General features: G+C 35.9%; 1 protein-coding gene across 4 annotated transcripts in view; it reads left to right on the forward strand.

The window, feature by feature from the left end:
• bach2b (BTB and CNC homology 1, basic leucine zipper transcription factor 2b) overlaps positions 1–26,936 on the forward strand; it is a 94,248-nt gene that overhangs the window by 43,213 nt on the left and 24,099 nt on the right. For 2 of the 4 annotated variants that reach the window (XM_059512902.1, XM_059512905.1), the window contains one exon: positions 18,638–18,892. In XM_059512902.1, the coding sequence (XP_059368885.1) occupies positions 18,638–18,892 (255 nt within the window). Of the gene's footprint in view, positions 1–4,261; positions 4,397–15,072; positions 15,447–18,637; positions 18,893–26,936 lie in introns of those variants that run through there. The other 2 variants (XM_059512904.1, XM_059512903.1) reach the window with 2 other exon arrangements.

The raw sequence follows: 26,936 nt of genomic DNA on the forward strand, positions 1-26,936 counted from the left end.
CTCTCTTTCTATTCTCTCTTGCTAATTGTATGTCATCCTCCTCTTCCTTTCATTCTCTAGGACAAAGATTGTGCTATGATATCTTACGGGGTCTTTTTATTACTCGGCACTTAAAGCATCATATCATAAAAAGGGAGGTAAATCATTTGAAATTAAAAACTGCTTGATTTGGGGTGTAACATAAATAACGTGCAGTTGTGCAGTGGCACACAGTTAAAGAGATAGTTCACCAAAAATGTATTCACCTGTATGATTTTATGCAAAAGGAGATATTTTTGAAAGAATTTTGTTGTATATATAGAAAACAACAGTGAGACATTTCTCAAAAATGGTCTGTTGTGTTCTGCAGTGGAATGAAAGTCATACAGGTTTGCATTGACGTGAGTGTGAGGAAATGTTAACAGAACTTACATTTTGGGGTGATCAATCCCTTTAAGCTCTTTCAAGAACCGGTTTCATTTAGTCAAATGACAGCTGGTAGTTTTTCGAAAGCTTCTCACCAACTATGGAAAATGTGGTTTCCAAAGAGGGGCTCATTTTTACCTGTCCTCACTGTAATACTGAGTCATTAAGATTGACTCAAGACTGTAACAGTCTGTCTGAGTTGAATTCCCTCAGTTTTAATCTGCCACTGAATGACTAACCCTGGCCCAAGCTGAATCATTCTAGTGTAATTTTTCTTCTATTGTTTGGAAATGTTCAATTACACGTAATATCATGATCACTTTATGAATAAGATACCATTTCTTCTCTTTCTTATAAATCCACCTCTTTCTTATAAATCGTCTTTGTACGTTTTTCTTCTGCTTGTAGTGCACACATGTGAGACCACTTGTGAAAATGCTTCTGATTTGCTTAGTATTTTTCTAATTAAATAAAACATATTTTTTTTAATAAATTATATTATCAGCATAACGACTGAGTGAAAAGTTGAATTTAAAACTCTCACGATTTTTTGGGTTTTAAGCTTTTCACAATCCGGAAATGTTGTCTATTTTTAGTTTTAAAAGACATTATGGTTAATCGTTGGTGATTTTATTTATCACATCTTAATGGGTTAAGCCCTACAGTCTTTCAGTTACAAACCAAGATATTTAACCTCTAAGCTACAATCCAGTCTACAAAATTACAAAGTTTTGCTTAAACGCTGGCTGCTGTATTACTTAGCATACACTTGACAAAACTGTCTAGGAACTTATACAGTAAATTAAATGCACATAAAGTCCATGTAGAGCAACACTAGGTTAAGACAACAGCTCTACAGTTCATCTGGTCAGTACACCCCCAGAGGGGCCCTTGGGCCCTTCATGCAGATGTATGTGTGAATGCACCCTGCATCCCTCGATTGTATCAGTACTGATGGAATTCAGAAAGACCTGCATTACTGTTCTCCAAGGCTACACACCATATTAAGATTCAGTGTTTCCATCAAGATGAAATCAATGTTCTGCAAGATTTATATTGATCTCTCAATGCTGCCAGTGACCCTATATCGACTAGCAAAATTCTGTGGCATGATCAGTATGAAAACAAATGCTACATCTTTATTGACACAAAACAGGCCTGACCAAGTGTACGTGTGTGTGGGTGGATATCAGTGTGCAAGAAAAAGAGGCAGATCGTTGGCATGAAATCTTGACTGAAATCTTGGGGTTTGTGAAAGCCTTGTAAAAAAACACTAAACGGTTAATATTTGAATAGGTCATCAGCAAGAATTCCACATCCCAAATGTCAGATAGCTGATAAAGGAAACCCTGTCACCAGCACAAAGCAAGCAGTGGGCAGAAGCCTCCCACTGATGTCTAACATCAGTTACACACTCCACGGGTTTTAACTGATCTGAATATTTCCACTGTATGTTTAGGTGTGTTTGAGAGAGAGAGAGAGAGAGAGAGAGAGAATGAGAGAGAGAGAAATATTTATCCTCTCGTTCTGAGTCAGCCTCATATGTGTTTAACCCCAAACCCACAGGTCTCAGTTGCATACACTTGGGATCATAACCTTTAAAACTATGATTTATCTGAAGGAGCATATACGCACATAGAAAAATACACAGCCATTTAGAGGGGAAAAACATGGGTTATGACTTCATGGATTATGAAGGGGGAAAATTTTAATAATGGTAATAATATTGTCTTAAAATATTGGTGAATTCTCACATTGCCTAGACCTCCATAAACCACACAAATGTCTTTTTAATGTCCTGAATTTTAGCTGAGGTAGCAAATTAAATACAATTAGAACTTGTAAAGACGTATAATTTAAAAATAAAGAATTCTAAGAAGTCTATAAACTAGACATTTTTAATTATAAAAGAAGTAAGTACTTTAAATGAATATTTATGAAAATACATAGTCAGAGATAGGCAATGATAGATAGGCCCTAGTGATCAGTTTGTGCTGTATGTGCAGAGGGGACCTGTGCACTGCCTCTTCAGCCCCTGTGCCTGTCCGTAATTCTGTCTTCTGTTATTTTCAAAGGAATCATGTTTTCACACCTTTATTTTCTCATTTGCTATATTTGTCTCTCAGCAGCTGAGACCCATGAACAGCAAACTGCCGTTGTTTTGGAAACCTACGTGTCTTACGTGTGTATCTGACACACTCGCTAATAAATGTACTCTTCTATGTGCTTATATTAGCTCTTAGCATTTTGTCACCAGGGCTGCCAGCCTGTTATCTGATCCTGAGGGAGTCCGTTCTCTATTTCTGCCTTGTAACTTCTCTGAACACATTCAGAGACTGCATTTTACTCAAGAGTAAACAGCATGTAGTTGTATTTGGAGAACTATAGTCTGACAACCTCAGTATAAAGCCATAGTTCCCTTTTGAATAAATAGTTCTTTTAATGAATTTTAGACAGGTTTGCAGAAGAGGAACACGCTACTTTATCAATGAAACAGCCATTGTAGTGGCTCAAAGGTTATCTGTGGACACTAGCTGACACTGATCACCGCTTCCATCAAAAATGAAGGAGAAATATATATTCCTGACATGGCAGATGCAATTTAATTGGACCCAAGCAAGTTTTACTGTCTGTGTGAGTCGTGCAACATTTATAATATGTGCAAATGTTCATATTCCATTTCAACTCAAACACAGACATGACACAGTTTGTAACACACTTGCCCTGAGAGTACAGATGTGGGTGGCACTAAGTGTCACTTCTTTCCTATGGGGAGATTTTCCATCAGTCTAGATTTCCTCCATTGGTTTGAGGTATGTTTTGTGCAAAATAAAATTCTGGCAAATCTAATATGAATTTTACAGTGGTCAGACTTGTGTTGATGGTGATAGTATATCTGTGTGTGAATGGATTTATGAGTTCATGCATTTTGTAATTATATAAGTCATTTCTGTGATGTCTCGGGTGAAAACCTTTATAGGGCAGCTGCGATAATGCATTCAATGATTGAGTGACACCGGCTGAATTGTGTGCCTGTGTGTTTGTAGCTGACGAAAAGAATTTGCTCGGGGTGCTTGTATGAAACATGAAACATACACATCTGTTCTATGGACAGACAGACATACAGACAAAGACAGACAGACAGACAGACATAGATAGATAGACAGACAGACAGACATACAGACAAAGACAGACAGATAGATAGATAGATAGATAGATAGATAGATAGATAGATAGATAGATAGATAGATAGATAGATAGATAGATAGATAGATAGATAGATAGATAGATAGATAGATAGATAGATAGATGACTAATTAAAATTTTTAGCTATCACATCCACATTTTTAAAGTGAATTACATCAATCAGGTGTTTTCACAGCTTTCCCAAGAATATAAAAGTGTTTGACTTCACTTCTTCAAGTTGTAAACAGGACAATGTGAGAGTTACACCTGTTTGTGAATATGGTCTGTCTGTTTTCACAAGAACAATGAAATGTTATTAATGAATTGCATTTTACCTTGATTGTTGAGGCAGTAAGGATAGGTTAGTTATGGATTAATTCTCTGATTCAGGGTGTAACGGTGGCAGATCAGCAGCAGATATCTGCACCCGTTCAGGCATAACAGTGAGAGTGTGTGTGTGTCCTGTCTGTTACCATATAAGACTTGCTCATGACTCACGCTGCTTTGTGACCTGCAATGTAGGAAGTCATGATTCATACAAGCTACATTTAATCAACCTCAGCTCAAAATACTCCGGCATGCGTGATCCTCCTCCCCTCCACACACACACACACACACACACTCTCACACAGGAACAATCAGCTCTCCAGATGCTGCCACTCTAGAATTCAAAGTTAGGTTATTTAGATTTCAAACAACATGAACGTTATTTATTTCAGTGGAATGGTTTTGTTTATCATTGGAATTTCCAGACTATCCCATCATCCCTTGCACTGATATGGTTCTGCTGTGACGTCATACAGAGGTAACGCTGCATCCATCAGTTCATGTGCTTTCTGTTGTGAAGACATTTATGACAGAAGTAACTGATTTAATATGTATTATATTATTTTATATATCTGACATGCTTGTCTGTTCATTTGTTTTTTTAAATGTTACAACATATACAAATACTATGTTTCAAATTCAGACATAAGCTTTTTTATAATAGATTCTAATTTATATAATATTATATAACTTGTAGACATTCTGACGCATGTTTTTTTAGAAAATGTTACTGCATATTCAAATATTAGGTTTCAAAATCAGACATATTGTTAAGCAACTTGCATAATGCAAACAGATGACCCATAAAAAGAGTAGAGAAGATGTGCTAAATGTCTGTCCTCTGTGATGAGCACATCCCAGAATGTGACCTCTGAGCGCCCTGCCGTACAACATGAATGTGTGATATTATAGCCCAGATAAACACTGTCATCTTGAGTAGAAGCCAGGAAGACATTATGATTTGTTTTTTACTGATTGTTTTTCCTAAATGGCTGATCTCGTGTGTTTAGTATTGAGTCATTCAAAGAGGGTTTTAGTGTGCGTCTACCTCAGAAAACGAGTCCGGGGTAAGAGAAGAGTAGTTACAGTGACTCAAAGTGATTGATTTCTCTAGCTGCTCTACCAAAGATGCTATAAAAGCATCTGAGGGACAGGAATATTGTCCATGTGTAATGTTGTGTTGTAGCTTTTGTTATTTTTACTGTGTGATATGTCTGCAAAACGCAGATCTTCAGGCGGTAGGGGTCGTCAGAGATTGATGATGATGGGATCTGGGATTCTGGCTACCCCAGCTGTACAATAACTCAAGCAAAGCCGTGCCCCTCTACATCTTCCATTATGAATAAGTCGCACTCACACACAGCTGGCAGTCCCAGTCATGAATAATTAACAATGTCTCAGTGTACTCCAGGAAAGAGAGAGAGAAAGGGATGATGCCTTGCTTTTTCTTTCCCTAGGGGTGCAGCACAAGCAGACAATACTATTGATTTCTGCCTGCGCAAGAGGCACTTGAATCCATTTAGAGATTGAGCTGGGCTTAATGAACACAGACATGGCTTCATACCTCTACCTTGCACTTTCCACACACAACCAGGTCACCATCCTCACATTTGTAAAGATGTTTATTCATGTTGATGACAGTATAAAATATCTGGACCTCTAAAGTTATAATATTTAACTTTTTATTAGCCTGCTGAACACTTAAGACAAAAAAATATATATTAAATTTATTATATATGAAAAAATTATGTATATGTATATATATATATATATATATATATATATATATATATATATATATATATATATATATATATATATATATATATATATATATATATTAGTTATTATCATCATTAACTAAAACTAAAACAGTAAACATAATTTTCATTACTTGAAATAAATGAAACTTTTACTGTATTAAAATAAAAACCTAAAGCATTATACAATTTAATTTAAATGTTATATTTAAAAAAACAATCTATGTCAAATGATTAATCGCGATTAATCGCATACAAAATAAAAGTTTTTGTTTACATAATATATGTTTACATACTGTGTATATTTTTATATATATATATATATATATATATATATATATATAAATACACACACATGCATGTATATATTTTAGAAAAATTATTTTTATGTATTATTGTCATTTTATTATATTATAAATAATTATAAATGATATGAATATAAATAAAGATGTAAAAAATACATATTTTCAAAATATATACTTTTGCGTGTGTATGTGTTTATATACATAAATATACACAGAACACACACATATATTATGCAAACAATCGCAATTAATCGTTTGACAGCACTAATAATTGTTTTAAAAATATTTTTATGAAGTCTAGTGTGATTCAGGGTTATTAACTAAAACTAAAACTATAAAAATATATTAATTAAATACAAAAAATATTAATATTAAAAATATTAATAAAATAAAAAAACTATTTTATTTATTTTATAAAACTTTATTTTATTTCAGCTAAAATCCATTTTTTATTTAGATTAAGTAGAACTAAAGTAAATAAACTAAACCTAAAAACTGCCACTGGAAAATTATTTGACCTTAATCTGCAGTGAGGTCATAAAATGGTTATCTGTGTATCATATACGTTGAATATTCTTATTACGTCTGCTGTGGCTGCTGCTTGTGAAACTGTGGTTGGGTTGACTTTAATCTGATAAGAGTGTCTGATGTATGACTGAAGTGAGCTCAAATAACACTTAGTTGTGTGTTCAGCACAAAAGTGTTCAGTCAGAATGTTAGTCAAGGCTTCCAGGGGCATTATGGTATGTCTGCATCGAACAGGCACATTCCCAATCGATACAAATGATCTAATTAACTTCATCACTCCATGCAGGATTCCATGTTATCTTCACCGGGAATAAATCAGATCTTATCTTAAACAAAACTGAGCAGCCAGATATGTGAATGCCAGGTATTCCCAACGAGAAGTAAAAACATGTATTTGTTAAAGGTTTGGGAAATACAATATGCAGCTTTTTGCGTGCAGACGCAGAGGTCACCAGTCATTTATCTGCATGTGGCTGAACTGGAAAGCCCCAATGAAAGAATAAAGAAAATCCCTTCTTCCTGTCCTCTCATTTCTTAGTCTGTTTCTGTCGTTTCATACTCTAGTCACCTGCTTTTTTGCAGTTTTCTGTCTGCTTGTCTCTCTGTCTGTCAGTACCTGTCATGTTCATGTAAATCACTGACAAAACCTATTAGTAATACTGAAAGAAGGGTGTTGAATGGAGCGGAAGGCGAGGACGAGCGATTTGGTTTCTTACACTTTCACGAAACCTAGTTCGTCTTGTCAGATGTTTGGGGAGGTATGCTTTTGACCTAAATCTATACATCAATGCCACTGTGTCTTTATTAGACCTCTGCCTTAATGCAAAACACCAGAACTCATTGACCTCCGCTTACAGCCGGTGCCCTGTGCCATACTTATGTCTGTGATCATTTGTGAATTATTGTTTCAAGACCCATCCAAAGTCAAAGAGGCTTTCATTAGTTCTCAAGTAGATTTATTGGGGATAAAACTCTTCTGTGGTCCCAGACAAGGGCAGGATAGGAGTTAAGTGTTCTGTGAATGAGCCATTATTAGCTGTATAATAATGATAAGGTTGATGTGAGCCGTCCGGTGAAAGAAAGTGCAGAGGAATGAGGGTGGAAAATGAATGGCTAGGGTCAGGCTGATAAAACAATCAAAACAGAATGTGTTCTTGCATTTATAAAAGCTAGAAAGTTGAGCCATTGAGTTGAAACACAGCTTTTTAGATGTTTTACTACCTTGATGAAGAATGATTTTTAAATTTAGCTGAGTACTAAAAACTACATGCACAGATGATATTAATATATACTACCAATCAAAAGTTTTTGTTTTGTTTTTTGTACTCCAAGGCTGCATTTGTTTGATCAATCGTCCGTTAAAAGCAGGAATACGGTGTAATATCAGTCTTCATTGTCACATGATTCTTCAGAAATCATGCTGATTTGGTAATCAAGAAACATTTATTTTTATTATCGATGCCAAAAACAGTTGTTCAGCTTATTTTGTGGAAACCATCATTCAGTTTTTCAAGATTCTTTGATCAATAGAAAGTTTGAAGGAACAGCTTTTATTTGAATTAGAAATCTTTGCTAAATAAAAGTATTTCATTCTTTCTTTCTTTCTTTAATGCCTGAACCTTTTGAATTGTAATTTATATAAAAAAAAACTAAATAAAGCGGTTGACTGTATGACACTAAGTCGAGAAAGCAAGAACAAAAACAGTATTTGTGCGAAAATATTTTGCCCTTTTTGAACTCACTTTTTATTATACTGTGTTGTATTCTATATACACAGACAGTACAGAGTAATATCTTGGATGTGCCCTCAGATCATCACATTATCAAATGCTTGGCACCCACACACGAAATCTAGACTTTAGCTTCTGCATAATTGATGAAATTGAAACAAATTTAGAGGGAAAGTGGAAATTTTCTGTTCTTGTCAGAAATAAGAAGTGAGCTGGTAAAGTCTCTTGACCTTTAAGAAAGAAAAAGGTGCATTCCTCTCAAGTGCGTAGGAGAGCCACACAGAAAATTGATAGACTGATTATGTTTGGCACTAATGAAGCATGGTTATGTATCCTGGATATGTAGTTAGCAATTTAGAATAGTAATTGCATTCCATTAGGAACATCACTCTGAAAGTGTATGTATAAAGCTGTTTTATTCTTATCAAGAGCTTATTACATGTGATTGTCCAAGGTTAAGGTTTTCTACATATATAGATCTATTTGATGGAGCTTGGAATAGCTAAGAGCGTTTTATGCGTTATATTTCCCAGAGGCTACAGTTAATCATTTAGTTATTTCCACCACTTCCAGCACCAGTTTTCCCTTACTCAGTTGAAATATGATTAAAAAACATGACAAAATCCGCATTCATTCAAAGCTTAATTAAAAACATCTGGCAGAGACTGCAAACAGGGGGCTGTTTCATAAAAAACGCGAAGACAAGTCCAAGACCAAACTTGAAATAACCTTACAAATCATTAGGGACTAAAGCGGTTTCATAAACAACAAATTGAGTTCATGCAATCTCACTAATTTGATCCAGGTCCAGTGAGTCAGGATAATTTGATGTGCACGCTTATTCTTAAGCAGCCCTTCATGTCGATCATGGATCAATCAATAAACCATGGCGAAAAGCAAATATATTTTGTGCTGTTTGATGCATTTGAGACATTGTTTTCCTCGGTTTATAACTGATTCGTCGCAGTTATATTCTTCATCTCTAAATGTTACAAAGTCATGCAAATATATACATTTTGCTGTCAGGAGTGTGCAAGGCTTATGCAAAGGAACGAGTGCTGCTGCTGCACTAAACATAATCATTCTGAGCAAAATATGCATTTTGTTAAAATATTTCTTGTTGGACATTAGATGTGCAAATGTACAGTAGAATATTAATCCTACATAAAAAATAAATTAACATATAAGTAAATGCGTTCCTATTGGTCAGTGTTAGATGAGCTCAGCTTAGCCTTACAGTTAGCCTGCCTGGACCAGGTTATTTTTTCAGCATAAGTTGCCATGGTGACTGAGCTTGAGCCCCCAGGTCTCCTGATGATGATGCATTTGGGAATGTGTTCGTTTATATTGTTTTCTTTCATTGAATGTCTGGCAACCCTGCAGTCCCATGCGATTTTATATCAGAAAAAAAAATGTAAATACCTGTAGAAGAAATGTTTCATCCCTTAAATCTGATAAATAAATTATATCATACATGTGGCACAGTATAAACAAAAACACTTAGTAAGCCATACTTTGCCAGAGGCTTGTTTACTCCAACCGCACCCAAAAATTATTTCTTTTCTCTCTGTGCACAGATTAATGCACAACTAAATAAGCGTATTAGTTCTTCATTTGATCTTAATCAAAGAGACCTACAGGATCAATAGTAATAAGTGGAATGAACGTGTGATGCACACTTAGATTATTATTTTGGAAACACCCACAAGCCTTTGATGTTGTTTTATGCACCAGTTTTGCATGCACAACTGGAAAAAAGCGATTGCCGCTGAGCAGGCAAGTGGATGATCTCCTTCAGACAAGCACACTCGGTGCCCAGAGAGAGCCAGAATGACTTTTCTTTGAGGGACTGAAGTACCATTTACCTTTTATTACTATAGTCAAGAGTGTGTTTGATGGAAAAAATCCATCTTCTGTCAACTACTGTTAAGTAATAATCGAGAACAACAACAACAACCCGTGGCTTGTGAGAAGGTCCAGAGAGGACTGTTCCCGCACTGCTGCGTGTGAGACTAAATGAAAATCTGTAGCCGTTGAGTAATTATTTCAACAAAGCAGAGGAATTATACTCATTCCAGGCACTTGTCTTTACACATTACCCTCTACAACAAGAGCTATTTACTAGGATTCCTACCCAATTAGGACAAATAATTCTAGCAGAGCTGTTAGAGTCCAGTGCAGTAACAGTAGAGGTTGTCCTCTGCGGTAGATGAACACTCAATCAAACGCTGCTCTAAATGTCCATTATTGTCATTCAGGCCCACTGAGACAGAACCATTAAAAGGGCTCCATTAGTGAGTGTGCACTTTTGCCAGTGTATGCACATGTGGAATAGAAGGATTAGTCATAGAGGCTGATGATTAATACCCAGCAGAGCTGGAATGTAATGAGCCATTAAGTCTGTTTCAGTGTCAGAGGGTTGAAGGAAATGTACTACTCCATGGAAGTCTCAGATCACAAGCCTGTACGAGATTGCATGTGTGTGCACGTTTGTCTTTTTGTGTGTTTGTCCATGTGTGTACTAAAGGTAAATGGGCTTTTTACAGGTAATAGCCGATAATTAGCTACCTACGAAACTGCAGGTTTGGTTGATTGGTGTCATTACATGTAAAACCGCTACCTAGTTAATCGGATCATTTGCTGAAATGAGAGAGTTGAATGTAAATCTATATTGTGCTAAGATTTAGCGAGAGGATTAGCATAAAGCAAATCAGTTGCTTTTAACACTTCAGCTGCAGTAATAAGAAAATGAGTGCTGGTAATGATGATGCAATCTGCTATGCTAGTAACAGCTGCTAATGTTGACTACATTAGTGGAATGAATCTTCTGAGTGGCCAGCAATTTTAGAAAGGTGTCATGGCACTTGACTTAAAAAAAAATGTGCATGCTAACACCATTTCACTGTAAAACCATCACAAATCAATTTAAGATAGAATTGTTAAAGTAAAATAAATCATTGCTTATTCTTGTGATGCCAAAGCTGAAGTCTTCAGTGTCACATGATCCTTCCGAAATCATTCATGCTGATTTGGTGTTTTAATTTGCCTTGCTGAATAAAAATATTAACACTTAACACACAATAAATATCTTATTTACACTGTGTTTACGTCTTGTTGGTTTATAGTGGAAACATTCTTTGCACGTTTTTGAAAGAATGACAGTAGATCTAGATCAAAGCTGTAACTGAATCTTTCCGTGATTAATTCATGACTAATTGTAATTATTTTTCTGATCAATCGTGTTACCCCTTGTAGTAACAGTCTGTGGTATCAAATGTATTTAGAGCTCTATCTGTGTGGAAAATATAATTTTAGTAAGGGGTGTATATGGAGATGGTCACAGGTGAGTTGAGTGTTTTCTGTTGATGTAGTAGCACATGGCAGCTTTATTCTGTCAGAAGCGTTCTGCTCAACAGCAGAGAGTGTCTGTGGAGACAGGGAAGAGGACACACATCACAGAGCACATCATATGCTGTCGCCCCCCCAAACCGCCATGTCTGGCTTTCCTGTAGAGTGCAAGAGCACAGCTGCAAACCCATTCCACACGTAGCATGCACCTCTATCAGGCCTGATCTGAGCTGTTGTTTACTGATGTTAGCTGAGATATTTAAACGAGTTTAAAGGTTGACAGACATGGAAACACCCAGCACTGCTTTGTTGGCATAGTGAAGCTGTAAATTCAATTCAATTCAAGTTTATTTGTATAGCGCTTTTTACGATACAAATCGTTACAAAGCAACTTTACAGAAAGAAGGCCTCTCATGGTTTTGTTTATTTTTAGGGTCTCCAATGAGTTCGCCTGAAATCTGGAGCCAAGTGAAGAATGTTTGAGTGCTAATTATAAGGACATTAGGTCAGTGTTCTTTAAATTTAAAATTAAAATTACATTTAAATAAAATTTTAAAATGTATGCATTTAGCAGACGCTTTTATCTAAAGCAACTTACAGTGCATTCAGGCTATCAATTTTTACCTATCATGTGTACCCGGGGAATCGAACCCCCAACCTTGCGCTTAATAGCGCAATGCTTTACCAATTGAGCTACAGGTACACTTTATATCAGGAAAATTACTGCTTTGTTCAGAGTGGACAAAAGACTGCAAGACATAAATAGACTAAGAAGTGCTTCAGTTAAAGATAACATTTAATGATGTAGATAAGAGATGCATTCTTCAGCACCTTAAAACTGAAGTGTATTGTGATGTCTGACTTGTGAATTGAATTGTTCTTCTGCAACACAGCCTCATTATAAAAATACAAGAAAAACTACTATACCCACATTTTTCCAAATTTCAAAAATATACCTACACATACATACAATTCACTGTAGTGTAGGAAAAAACTACTACTTTTATTCCTTTTAGCACAAAATATGACTGCAGGAGCAGATTACTGATTAATAAGGACTTATTTTAGCATGGTTCTTTGCGCAATACTTTATTATGACCTGAAAACACTTTTACCATAGTATGTGATTTGTCGTTTACATCATCACACAAGCAGTAATGTAGTAAACTTGCTCTGCAGCTCCTCTGGAACAGCTTTGCACTTGCAATGCAGATCACATGAGTCCTGTGAAACATAAGTGACAACGTTCGATAAAAGAGCTCAAAGAGTGGTAGAAGCAAGCTAAAATGGAATTGTTTTGGCAAATCTAATGTTTTCTTTTGTTAAGTTTAGGGTAGAGTTTAGTATAGGTTGTCTAATATTTTCAAATGCATTTAAATTGCGTTTAACACCAACCAATGCAAGACCATTAAAACCATTGTCAGGTTAGCACCACTTATCAGACATTTATTTTCTGAAGTGCCTAGATATGTAAAACCAATGTAATAAAACACTGCCAGATTCACATTATTTCCCAATTTGTTTTATATAAAACTGAACACCCGTTGAGCGTGACTGACTGGACAAAACATGCAAGAATATCATTTTGCAGAAAGATTGCCACAGGTACGTTTCCCCAACAAGCTTGGGCTGTTATTTTGAGTCAGATCTTTTGAGTGAATCAGCTGAACTGTTCACCACACAATACATTCACAAATCAGTCTGAAATCAGGTTCTCAAGTTAAACACATAGTCCTGTTTCAATCGGAACACTTTGAGGAGACCATTCGATTTGAACATGTTGTTTATGCCAGTGATGAACCAAGTCTGCATTGCCAATTAAAAATTTGGATGCACAATCATTTGTCTTTGTCTTGGGGGTATTCGTCTCTGAAAGTGAGACTTCATACTCAGTCTAATCGACTGGTTTTAGATTAGTCTCAGTGCTTTGGTAGTCTTCCAGCCCCTGGAGCAGGCAAAAGTAGAACGCCGGGACAGCTGTAGGAAACCCATCATGGAGCTCTGCTTTTGATGTGTGTGGGAGTGTTCCTCACAAAACCAGTTAGCTGCCACGCTTAACAAGATTGAGATAGGCCTGCAGAATAAAAGAAGAAAGGGAATGGAGAGAAAGAATGAGACGGAACGCAAACGCCTTGCATCCCTCAGCAGTTCTATTCGGTAACGTGGCCGAGAGTAGTCATTTGTGGAGAGTTTGTGTGCATATGCATCATCCTTTTGTGCACACAATCCCAGCATGGAAAGAAAACACATTCCAATTTTGAAATAGTGTGTTTGGCATCTTATGAACCTTGCAACCACATCTGGAAACACGCAGGTCATAATCCACCAAAGGCAGCATAGAAAACATATTTAGAGCGAGGAAAGGAAACAAAATGAAAAGCAATAATTGGAGTGACCAGTTGGACTGTTGCTGCAAATGTCTGGGAATGTAGCACAAAAACTTGCTTATACTTAGGTACTGTTCAGTCAAATCTCACAGTTGGAATCGATGTTTCCTGCACTACTTTTCAGCAGTGGCAATCCCCCTGCTGCTGAGACATGACAAAAGAACTCATAATTGACCTGAGACATACACTAGATGTGCGTTTTGCAGTCTGTACTTAATGTGATGCAATTAAAAGACCATGTGCTGGGTTAGAATGCAGAGAATAAGTGTATTTTAATGGTGCCGTCCTCGTGGACTGTGCTGTCAACAACATGCAATGCAACCAGCGCATTCTGATTCACCAACAACAACTCTTATGAACTGGTTCTTTAATCCTGAATCAAAAACTATCTAAACTTCTTGCACTGAATGTTTCTGATTAGCTAAATAGAACCAGTTCATAAGAATCATAATTTCATCAGAATCAGACTAAACAGCTTGTGCTGTATGTTTCCTGATGTACTGATTCTTATGAACTGCATGGTTCTTTTTAGCAAAGAAAAATGCCCGAGCAAAGTCTGTCGTCAAAGTATTTCTGTATAATTGCCTGCTGGAACTGACATCAACGAAAACAATTACCACATTTATTTTGTTTTGTCCGCTTGCCCAGTTACAAGTAACTTATTATATATGAAAATTATTATATTCAGTGTCTTCTACTTTTTTAGTGATGTATAGTGTCAGTTTATCAGGAAGTGGCCGTTTTGTTCTCTTTGACTCATTGGATGGAAACAGTGTTTTATTGTATTATTATTTGTAACTTTGAATGGAAACCTGGCTAATGTAACTTGATTCCCAAATGAATGGCTCTTATGCAGAGGCTCTTTGTGGCAGACGAACGCATTAAATAAACAACATTAATAAAATTAACAATAACAAAAATGATTGTTTGCTTCAAAGTATGTGATTGGTGCTTTGCACAGATGCATTACAGCCACTCTCTACCTATCTTTGTCTTTTGTTTTCTTCCTTTTCATGGTAACCACAGTGTCCCTCCCACACACATGCACATATACGCACGCACACTTACACACTGCAGTATAGGATCTCTGAACCCACATGCCGTGTGGTTTAATTTTCTCGGAGAGTGAGTGAGAGAGATAAGAAAGAGAAAGAAAGAAAGACAGTGAGGTGTTGGGCCCACTGATTCCATTCTCTAGGTTGAACAATTTCCATTTACACACAGCCATTTCCAATGACCAAGGACGACTTTCCGTTTTAATTTGGGCTACAGTAGATCGTCAGCATTCGTCAAGCCTCTCAGCTTCTTCAGGCTCACTCTGATTGAAGGAGCCTTTCGATGGTAACCTCCACATGCAACCTGCTTCGAATGGAGTCCAGCTTTTGAGGGCTTGTGCCTGTCTGCATCGTCTGTATGGAGTACACCAACTGCCTCTTTTGCCCAGTCAGGAGTTAAATCAAGATGACAAGGGTAAGAAATTTCATGCCTGTGACTCTGTGGGTCAGAGTTTGCCCAAGGTGCAGTCAGTGGTGGTTGTAGGGAGCAGGGAGGAGCGCTTGCTGCAGAACCCTCACCGCAGCGGGGCAGACAGGGGCAGCCCTGGCTTCGGGAGGGATGGAAAGAGCAGCGTTGGCTGCCACTGGAGCTCTGTAGGAATTGTTTAGTCATGCACCGATCATTCCGCGAGCAGAAGTTGGCCCCGGTCAACTTAAATAGCTCAGTGTGTTGTGGAAAAGACTGCTGGCAGAGACTGAAAGTAGAGATTGTGTCGTTTCAAAAGCAGTTTAAATCTGCCTGATTCAGAGCTTAAGCATCCTCTCTTTCTGTGTGTCTTTTCACGCTGTGCTTAACCTTGGTTTATCAACTTTTTAAAGGCACTTTATCCCTGGGCAATGCAACATTCACACTTGTAATTTCTTTTGAAAGCTTCTGACGATGTGCTGCAAATTTGTGCCATAAAGTACCATGACTTTTTGGAAAAGGTACCATGAATCTACCATGTTTTTTTGACATGTACGATGGTACTACCTTTTTTAACTTTAACCATGGTTCTTCCATATTTTTGAGCATGTAGTGTGGTATTCTTGGAAGTACCTTGGAGTACCATGAATTTTAGTATATATCAAAGCCATGGTATATATCAAAGCGTCTACTGTATTATATTATATTATATTATATTATATTATATTATATTATATTATATTATATTATATTATATTATATTATATTATATTATATTATATTATATTATATTATATTATATTATATTATATAAATCAATTATTTATTATAATATCATGTTACCATAATTTTGGTGCCAAATATAAACCAATGTTATTTTTCTATTATTTACATTTAATAATATATTGAATTAGCTTTTATTTGTATATTTTCAGTGTATTTTCGGGTGCTTTTGTCATTTTTAAAAATAACAACAAAACTGATGTAAACCATGCAGAGTTATATTTTCGAGATGTTGTAGCATCCGACAATCAATAATAAACTACACAGTGCTTACCTTATTAATTATGCATGCGCCTTCCATCAAAGCGTTACATACTGTTTAGTTTCAACACCTGAGGAAAAAAAATTAAAATGTTAAATGGTGTGACACCACACACAGTATTACAAATATGGTAATATTTTTTATTTATAGACAGTTTTTTTATTATTTATATATTGTAATTTGTTTAGTAATATAGATTGTGTGCCCATGGCAAGCTGGATTCATCTTAAGTTATTGACCTTTATACTAGAGTCTGAAACAAGATAAACTAGAATTACATTTACCTAGAGTTTAGCATGTCCCTGTTTAACAATTTCAAGTGTGAAAAGCCCATCTCTCTTTCCGTTCTTTCTAAATGAACGGATTTGCCTGGCCTGTTATACATTCAGAGAGCATATGCACACCTTGCCAATATTGCAAATAAAATTCCTTGAATTTTAAGAGGATCATAAGGTTATGCTTTATGTTGAGGTCTGCTCCTGACTCGTCATATTCAATCTGCACTTATTCAAATCAGCAGCAGGGCTGAATGCTAATTTGAGGCTAGTGATATTCACTTGGCAGCCAGAAGGCAGCCCATCCAGCAAGAATCCCTGATGAGATTAAACGTGTCAGAGTCATTGAAGGGTTCTGATACAGGACGTGGGGTACGGGGGCAGGAGACGTTTGTGTACACAGAGTTGATCCAGAATCCAGAGACACTTAAGTCCCTAATCACACATGCACCGGTTGAGCCGCTTTGATGGGTGAAATAAGGGGAAACGAAAAGGAATAAGAGCTCAAGGTAATCTTTGTGACTGGATGTCTGAAGATCGCATGCACCAGTATCTCTCTGTGCACCTCCTACGTAAGAACCGATTTCAGAGACCCCACTGTTTTGACAGCTAAATCACCTTCCCCAGCTAATCTACCACTGTGTGTGCGCACATAGGATCATTGTTTAAAGTGTGAATGCATACCTGCTTACATGGGGGTGTATGTTAAATGAGTGAGTGTGAATACTGCGACAGCAGCTGATCCCCGCTATGGTTGTGTGGGAGGGTTTGGGGCTTTGTTTGTGCTGTTTTGCTTTGTGTGTGGTTGTGTGTTTACTTGCTGTAGGTGGCATCTTTGAAGAGGTGGTCACGGTGAGATTGTTCAACCTGGTAGCCAGATGCAAAACAAATTGGAATTTTTGGTGAAGTTTCTGTTAATTAAATTTTTTTAATGCATATGTATCATGAATTAGCAATAAATTACAATTATATAGCATTTATTAATCTAGGTTAATGTTAAGTTATATTTATTAAATATATATAATTTATTATTTAATATTAATGTTAATTCATAATACATTAATGTAACATTTCATGTTAGCTATTGTTAACAATGTAAAAATATAAATAATTCTAAAAAATATATTTATATATATATATATATATATATATATATATATATATATATATATATATATATATATATATATATATATATTTTTTTTTTTTTTTTTTTTTATAATGTAAATAAATGTTCCTATAAATAAAAAAATACCACCCATACAATTTGCATGATTGCAATAAAAAACAATGTTAAAAGATATCTTGTGTGTGTAAAAGAGATATGCATATATACACACACAATTAAATGATTTGCGCAAAACAGCTGGTCATTATATTATTAGTACATTATTATATCATTCACAGCATACCATATTTTAGTCACATTTTATTTCATAAATCACACTTGTGGCCTCTTTACTACTTGTCCTATCTAGATTGCGGATATCATTCAGGATCATAATACAATCTAATCTAAAAAAATAAAATAAAAAAAAAACCTGATTCTGGGAATGTTAGCTGATGCACAAATTGTGACTTAAAATCAATCAGAGAAGTGTTTGCAATGGAAACACAAGCACTTCTACTGTTATTAGAGCATGGAGCGAACCTGTCTTGGCTTAAATGACTTATATCAGATAAAAGGATTGTTCTTGCTATTTCAACCATTTTGCAGTTGTCCTGTAACTCCTTTCCCCTCTGACTTATTTCTTCTCCAAACTCAATTATGCTTACATTTGAGGTTTATGGAATTCATTTTGGACCAGGTTTGTGTTGCACTTCTGCTGTCACCTGGATGACATAAGTTGACCCGTCTACGTCTGTCTGTTTCTGTGCAGGGTGTGAGCGGTATGTCCGTGGATGAGAAGTCTGAAGCTCCCATGTACGTGTATGAGTCGACGGTGCACTGTACCAACATCCTGCTGGGTCTGAATGAGCAGCGGAAGCAGGGCCTGCTCTGTGATGTGACCGTGCTGGTGGAGGGGAAGGAATTCCGTGCGCACAGGGCTGTCCTAGCAGCCTGCAGCGAGTACTTCCTACAGGGGTTCGTCACCCAAAGTGACAATGAACTGGTTCTCAGCATGCCAGAGGAGGTATGCATAAACATTTTTTATCATGCACATTAATGATCCAATAAATTACTGAGAGGTTGGCAGGTCACTGGTGAATACACTACCATTCAAAAGTTTTGGGTCAGTAATATTTTTTAAACAATATTTTTATTTAGCAAATATATTAAGTACTACAGCTGTTTTTAACATGGATAATAATTGGAATGATTTAAAATAAGTTATTTTACAATATTACTGTTTTACTGTAATTTTACTGTTACTGTTAGACTTCTTTCAAAATACATTACAAAAACATTAAAATATCTTGCAGACCCCAAACATTTAAATAATATTGTATGTTTTAGGTGGGCCTCAACATAGCATTTGAAAGTATTGCTAGTAAAAATAGTAAAAAAAAAAAAAATTCTTGACATGGTTTATCATCACTTCATCGATCACTTTTCAAGTATACTAACGTCATGATGTACAGTAAGGCATTACTATAATCACCACTCATCACCTGTCTACCTACCATATGGCAGCATCTTTGTGAGCAAAACCCTGTCTTTCTAACACACACTCATACACACTACATGAGCACTAGTTTGTCTTCTCTCACAGCCCAAAATGCACATTTAATGAACTAGCATCTGTTGCATTAACCCTCCATCATGGATCTAAAATTAAGATGCAACATTTCACGAAAGAAAAGCATTAGCATAACAAATGGATGCATTTATTATGGCGTCTATTACGTAGCTGAGTAAGAACAGTGTGATTTTAATGAGACGTACTTTAGCAATTTAGTGTTTTAATGACATATATAAAGTTCATATCAACTGAACAAAAACAAGGAAGAGATTTTAATAAAAGTTGGCAAGCTAGTAAGCATATAGCAAGCAATACACGTAGCTATTAGCAAACAAAGCAAAACTGTGAAGATTTTTCTAATACTTAGATTTAATTGTGACAATTTCAGATGTGAAAATTTTCTGGAGTGACAAGCATTATTCCTTGTTATTTAAGCAGGTTAATGGATTAGAGAATTTAATATTATATAGGGCAACAGTTGGGTTCTGGAATTAAAACAAAAAAAAATTTTTGCATGGGTAAATAGATTTTTAACAAGAAATTAATGGACCTAGAAGCCACCAGTCCACATTATTTCAAGGTATTTTCTAGTTAAAAACTACATTTCCCATGGTTCTGCACTGAAATCAACACCAGTTTAGAATTAAAGCAGTCAAATCAAGCCAGAAGAGCCACTCCCATTAAACAATGTGAATTTCTCTGTGGTCTTTGTATGCATTTTGCAGTAGACGGAAATTACATGGTTTCATTTTAAATTATTGCTACCTTCAAAACAATGTTTTTAATTCATTTAGAATTTAATTGTTTTTATAATTTTACATAAAATAATTTACATAAATGTACATTTTACATTTTAAAATGTAATTTATTTTTGTGATGGCAAAGCTGAATTTTCAGCAACTGTTACTCCAGTCTTCAGAGTCACATGATCCTTCAGAAATAATTCATAATATGCTGATTTGGTGCTCGGTCTCACCTTTAGTTTGTGGACCAATTCTCTCACTATTGTCTAACTAGTAACAACAGCTTTTGTCTTAGTAAACTCCTAATTTTCCGTTTTTTAATAGTTAGTAATGTGGTTATTTAGTTTAGGTATAAATGCAAGATTAAGGGTTTCTAAATCATGCAGAATAAGGGATTAATATGTGAATAAACAGTTTTGGCGAGTTACCTTGTAAATGTGGTCTTAAATGAGTTATAAAGTCTTAAATGACTATAAAGAGTTGGGAGAAAATCGTAAAATTTATCATGTCACACTTGGCAGGTGTGGCAAAAAGTTAGTTTTAGGCCCTGTGTGTGTGTATATACAGGTCCTTCTCAAAAAATTAGCATATTTTGATAAAGTTCATTATTTTCCATAATATAATGATAAAAATTAAACTTTTATATATTTTAGATTCATTGCACACCAACTGAAATATTTCAGGTATTTTATTGTTTTAATACTGATGATTTTGGCATACAACTCATGAAAACCCAAAATTCCTATCTCAAAAAATTTGCATATTTCATCCAACCAATAAAAGAAAAGTGTTTTTAATGAAGTGAAGTGAAGTGACATTCAGCCGGAAGGGGAAGTCGGAAGTCGTGGCCTAATGGTTAGAGAGTCGGTCCCAATCGAAAGGTTGTGAGTTCGAGTCCCGGGCCGGCAGGAATTGTGGGTGGGGGGAGTGCATGTACAGTTCTCTCTCCACCTTCAATACCACGACTTAGGTGCCCTTGAGCAAGGCATCGAACCCCCAACTGCTCCCCGGGCGCCGCAGCATAAATGGCTGCCCACTGCTCCGGGTGTGTGTTCACAGTGTGTGTGTGTGTTCACTGCTCTGTGTGTGTGCATTTCGGATGGGTTAAATGCAGAGCACGAATTCTGAGTATGGGTCACCATACTTGGCTGAATGTCACTTCACACTTCTTATAGATTTTAACCTCATTAAAACCATCTTTTTGTCAAATTTTTAAATACATTTTTGCTTTAAATCAAAGCTTGTAGTGTTGTGATTGATATTATTGCTGATTGGTTTGTTACTTGGCTAATAATCATTTCACAAAAAAAAAAAAAAAACCTATGGGATAAATGAATGAGAAAAATACTTCCGAAAAAAACAAAGGCTTCTGCACTCTTCCTCTTAGTGTGTTAAAGTATGATTATGATGTGAGTTTCAATGGAACTGAATAATTTAAATTGTGGTCTAAGGGCACACACCCCTGCTTTCCAGACTCTGGAGCGATTGAGTTTTCCACAGAGGTGTTAATGTGGCATAAGAACACCTCCAGTCATGTATTCACACCTCCACTCATACATTCACTATCTTGTGAGCACGCACATGCACATCTTCACATGGGACACTTGTAACGCATGGGACGTGGGGTTTAAAGTTCGATATGACCAGATGTTACTGTTAACAATTAAAATTTGTTGAATTGAAATACTGCTGAAATCAATCATGAAGTTAAAAGGTAAACTTAAAACTGAAATTAGAATTAGAAATTCTGCGAAGAAATGGAAATAAGTTGAAGTGCTAAAATTACTAAAACAGAAATTAAAATACATTTAAAGCTGTAAAAAAAAATTGTTTTATATATAATAAAAATGACAGCCGCACATAACAAAATGACTAAAACTTTAACATTGAAATGAAGACTGAAAATATCAAATAGACGCAAATTTAAAATATGAATAAGTACTATAATAGGATATACACTGGCTACGGCCACATTATTGTTGTGAAGTATGCATTTATTACCCATAAAATGCCAGTTGAAGAGTGTTAGCATTGCCTTTCTGCCATTGAGGAATGTTAAAAAATAAGGAAGCGATATGTTAACAGGTTTGTCTGTGCAGAATTGGGATTTAATATGACTTCCAACAAAATGGAACGCTTCCTTCATTCACATCTTGCCTCTTTCATCAATTATTCCTCAGTCTTTCACTCTGATAGTCTGGTGTGAGTGTGAACGAGGAGGGAATTACATCTTTCAAAGATAAAGAAAAAAAGAGTCTGAGGATTTGATAACGCGCCTATCTTCACCTCAGATGTGACAGAAAATGTGTTAACGTTTCTTACTATTATTAGCTGTAAATGTCACGCATATTCCAGATAAGTTTAATTTAATGCTTATTTTTTTCAATAGCAGAAAATCAGGCACATTTCATATTTCAGTTACAGAGCCTCTGTTGTTTTGTAATATGATGAATGATCTGTTTTGTCATGTTGATTCAAAGTCTGCAGCTCTTAAAAGACTCAGGCTGTGTATCTGCTGTGCTGTAAGTGTGTGTAGACTTTGTGCCCTGTGTGTCGCACACATACAGTACGCAGCAGCATCCAGTGATTTGGTTTGCTGAACATCGCCCCCTATATGTCTCAAGAGGCAAGTGATGTCGGATAAAAATGGGAGGGGGGGGTTTAAGCTGAGGTGGGGGTGTGCTGGTGGGGTGGTTGCTGAAAAAAAAATTCACTGCAGATGAAATGTGAAACAAAGAGCACCGCCACCTTCTTCTCTTCCCCTCCGCAGCACCCCCCACATCCACCCCACCCCTCCCAGATGACCTTGTTATTGTTGAGTCGTGGGGACCGCATCGGGTTAGTGACATCATCTGTGTTAGCCAGGGAATGTTGAGCAGAGAGAGAGAGGTCCTTAATCGGCTCTTTGTTGGGAATCAGATCATGAATGGAGACAGAAAAACAGCCTCCCCCTCAACCCCCTACAGAGACGAAGAAACCCTGAAACCCCGTATTAGTATACAAGGATTCCGATACCAAGATATCCATGAAAAATTTACTGTCTGCAGTGTCTTTATACAAATAGATTGTCTTTCTTTAAAGCTTTTTAATGCCTAAAAAATAGAACTTAATGATACATAGGACATTTTTTATTATCGGGTTAATTTGGTTATTATGCCAGTGGTGGTTATTATTTGACTTTCATTTTAAAAGTTGTGCTTTGATGATGGTCTTGGATTCCCTCCAGCCACAGTCATTATGAGAGAAAACCGCATGTTAGATCAGTGCTTCTCAACCGCTTCTGCTACTTTATAGATTTTAAATTGGATAACTAATGGCAGCCACCAGAGTACTAAAATTGTTATCGTACAAAATTGACTTACATTTATTATTGAAGAAGGCTCAACAATATGCAAAATGATTAACATGATATAGACTGGGTAATTTACAACTCATTTGCCAGCCAAATGCATGGAATAAACACTGGGCCAAATACTTTCTTAATATTAATCATGTTACCAAGTGACAGATGAATTTGCACCAAAATTCCATACAGTTTCTACTTCTACAATAAATGATACTAGAAGCTTTTTCTCCCTCTTTATGTCGATTTGCTATGCAAGCTTGTCTGCATGAAATCCATACATGATTAGCTGCATTTTATTATTTGTTTTTAGACGTATGCAACCCATTTTGAGGTCAGAACCAGACACAGTAAGAGGAGAAGGTGAACCACTCATATAAAAAGAACAGGAGAAGTTGAGCTCATATAGAGAAAATAAAATAAATAAATAATATAAAAAATTATACAAAAAAAATGTATCTATCCATCCAGAACACACATACACATCTTAAACACTTTCAGAAATGTTGGTCTGCACTTGTATTGTATATTGTTGGTAAACAGCTAATTAACTGCATAAAGAAAAAACTGCCAAGGGGTGTTACCAAGATGGCTGGCAGGACTTTGGCTGCAATTCACCAGTTAAGGTCCGCTGTGCTAGATGCACAGACGGATGTGAATTGGCCTTATTAACTGGCGCTTTAGGAGTTGAGCGCTGTCAGCATCCAATATGAATGGCCATCCGTCACATGATGAAACCGTGTGTAAGTGTTAGGTTTGTCAGTTTATATATGACCCAGATATTTGCTTTCAGTCCGCTGTGTAGACACAGTTCAGCATAAAGTGTATTAAGTGTGACAAATTTTCAAAGGAAGTTGATTCACCACTTCTTCCTGTATTATATTCCTTAATCATATAATTTGCCATACCATTGTGACCTCTGCTGATTCAAGGGATTCTCTCTTCTGTATTATTCTGTGACACCCCCAATGGCTCAAGATTTCATCCCAAGATTTCTTCTTCTCTTTAAGAGTGGTCTTGTAATAAAACCATCATTCAGCATCTATACCATATTAATTTGTGATTCTGACTTGTCAATTGCACCACCCAGCTATCTGGTATCTTTTAACAGAGTGCAACGGTCAAGTTCCAGAAGTAAATATCTCATTCAATATCTCACAGGCAAACTGATTTTGAATGTTAAATTTTAAACCTTCAAAAGCAGAATTATTGTGAGCTACAAGACTGTTAATCGATGTATGGTTTTAATGAAACCATCAGCACAGATTATTTCAACTTTGCTTTTTGTTTTAAATAATCATGTTCAACAGCAGATTTCCTGTTAAAAACTACATTACCCATGATTCTGCAAAAAAAATCTGCTTTTGAAGTGCTTCATGGGATTGTAGTTCTTTACCTCATTAATTCATCTTGATTTAATCTCGTGTCTCAGTTATTGTTTTGTAAAAGACTTTTGTATTTATTCTTACTGTAATATTACTGCAATGTTGGTCTAAATCTCAAAGTACTATGCTCATCCGAATTTCGACTTCGACTGTTCGTCGTACATTGTAATGGACTACTTTGTTCTTAGCAGGAACTTTTAGATAACATAAAATAAATGCTTAAAGTGTACTAATATGCGTATTTGGCAAATAGCCATATAGCACATGAAATAAAGAAAAGTCATTAGCCCATCATTACTGCAAGAATCTTCCGCAGAAAACTATACAACGTACCTGGTTTTGCGCTGAGTCCAATTTATTTTAATGCAGTACTTCAGAGCTTGATTGAACTTGACTATTGAAATATAGCAGAGAGTATGTGTGTGTGGTGTGGTATTTGTGAGTGTGTGTACGCATACTTGAGTCCCGCAGCTGTGCTCCGCAGCTGTGTCACTGTGATTCAGCATTGCTTTAGACAGCCAGCGTCAGTCTGTGTCTGTATGTTTATGTATGTTTGTCTGGGCGACTCTGATTCAGCACTAGTCTGTACTGCGACCTCAAACCACCTCCTGTTATAAAGTTTACAGTCTTGTGAATAGCAACCACATGCGATTCAGCACATTAACAACACTCTCAAACCCCAACACACATGTACACGGCAAAAAACACATATCTAAACACACCCCGTACTGCTGTGATTTGCTAAATATCCTCATTCCACAAAACACTAGCTCTGAGAAAATGTACTTCTGAAGGGACTGTTGGGAGGGTCGCTTCGGATTGCTGAATTTAAAGAGATTTCCTTCCTTTGTTTAGCATGTTTGATGTTCCTTCAGTGTTTTGTTCAGTACATAGTGACATGTTCATTGTTCCTAATAAGCAGTAGATAAATCGTTAAAAGTTAAGTAATTTGACTTTTTATAAAGGTTAAGGTAACACTTTTCATTAATATTTCAAATACATTAGGTATCATGATGAACAAACAAAGAACAATGCGTTCAAAAGTCTGATTTCAGTAAGTTGTTTTTTTAATAATTGAGCAGGGATGCATCCAATTGATTAAAATGAACAGTTAAAGACATTTATAATGTTACAAAGAGATTTTTAAAAAATGAAAGAAATCTCAGATATCACAGAATCATGAAAAAATGAAACCTTTAGAGAGAAAAAACATTTCTAAAAAATATTAAGCAGAACTACTTTCATAACTGATATTAATAAGAAATGTTTCTAGAGCACCAAAACACCATATCAGAAGGATTCCTGAAAGATCATGTGACACTGAAGACTGGAGTAATTAAATTCAGCTTTGCCATCACACATGTGCAGAGGTGGAAAGTAACGAATTACATTTACTCGCGTTACTGTAATTGAGTAGCTTTTTTGTGTACTAATACTTTTTAAAGTAAATTTTTAAATCTGTAATTTTACTTTTACTTAAGTATATTTTGTTTAAAGTATTGTACTTCGCTACATTTTAAAACACATTAATTACTGAGTAAAAAAAAAAATCGCTCCCTGGAAACTACGTCAGTAATTAATGGGCAGGAGGGCAAACTGGCGCTAAAATCAGAAGAAAGATGCAGACGTAGTGGTGGAAATTATGATTCTTTCTAGAGATTCGTTCATTTTCAGTTCGTTCACCAAAATGATTCGTTCAGAATCGTTCACTGATTCGTTCAGTGATCATTTCTTGGTATTACACAAAATATGCCAGCAGGTGGCGAAAAAAGAGTGTATTATGTGTTATGTCTTTAGTCAACGAACGTATTCACTTGTTACAAAAACTGATCTGGCTTTATTAAAATGTGTGTATAATCGCATTCAGTATATAAAGTCTAATTAAGTTGTTCAGATGAACAAAGCACAAGGTTTTCTTGCCTAATTAGCATTTTAATTGTTTGGTCAGACAATTTGTATATTATATATTCACATTTTAAATCGGGGATTAAACGTGGAGTTGCTAAATATCAAAACAAGCGTAT

Source organism: Carassius carassius, chromosome 27 (assembly GCF_963082965.1).
Source record: "Carassius carassius chromosome 27, fCarCar2.1, whole genome shotgun sequence".
In the NCBI taxonomy this organism is placed as follows: domain Eukaryota; kingdom Metazoa; phylum Chordata; class Actinopteri; order Cypriniformes; family Cyprinidae; genus Carassius; species Carassius carassius.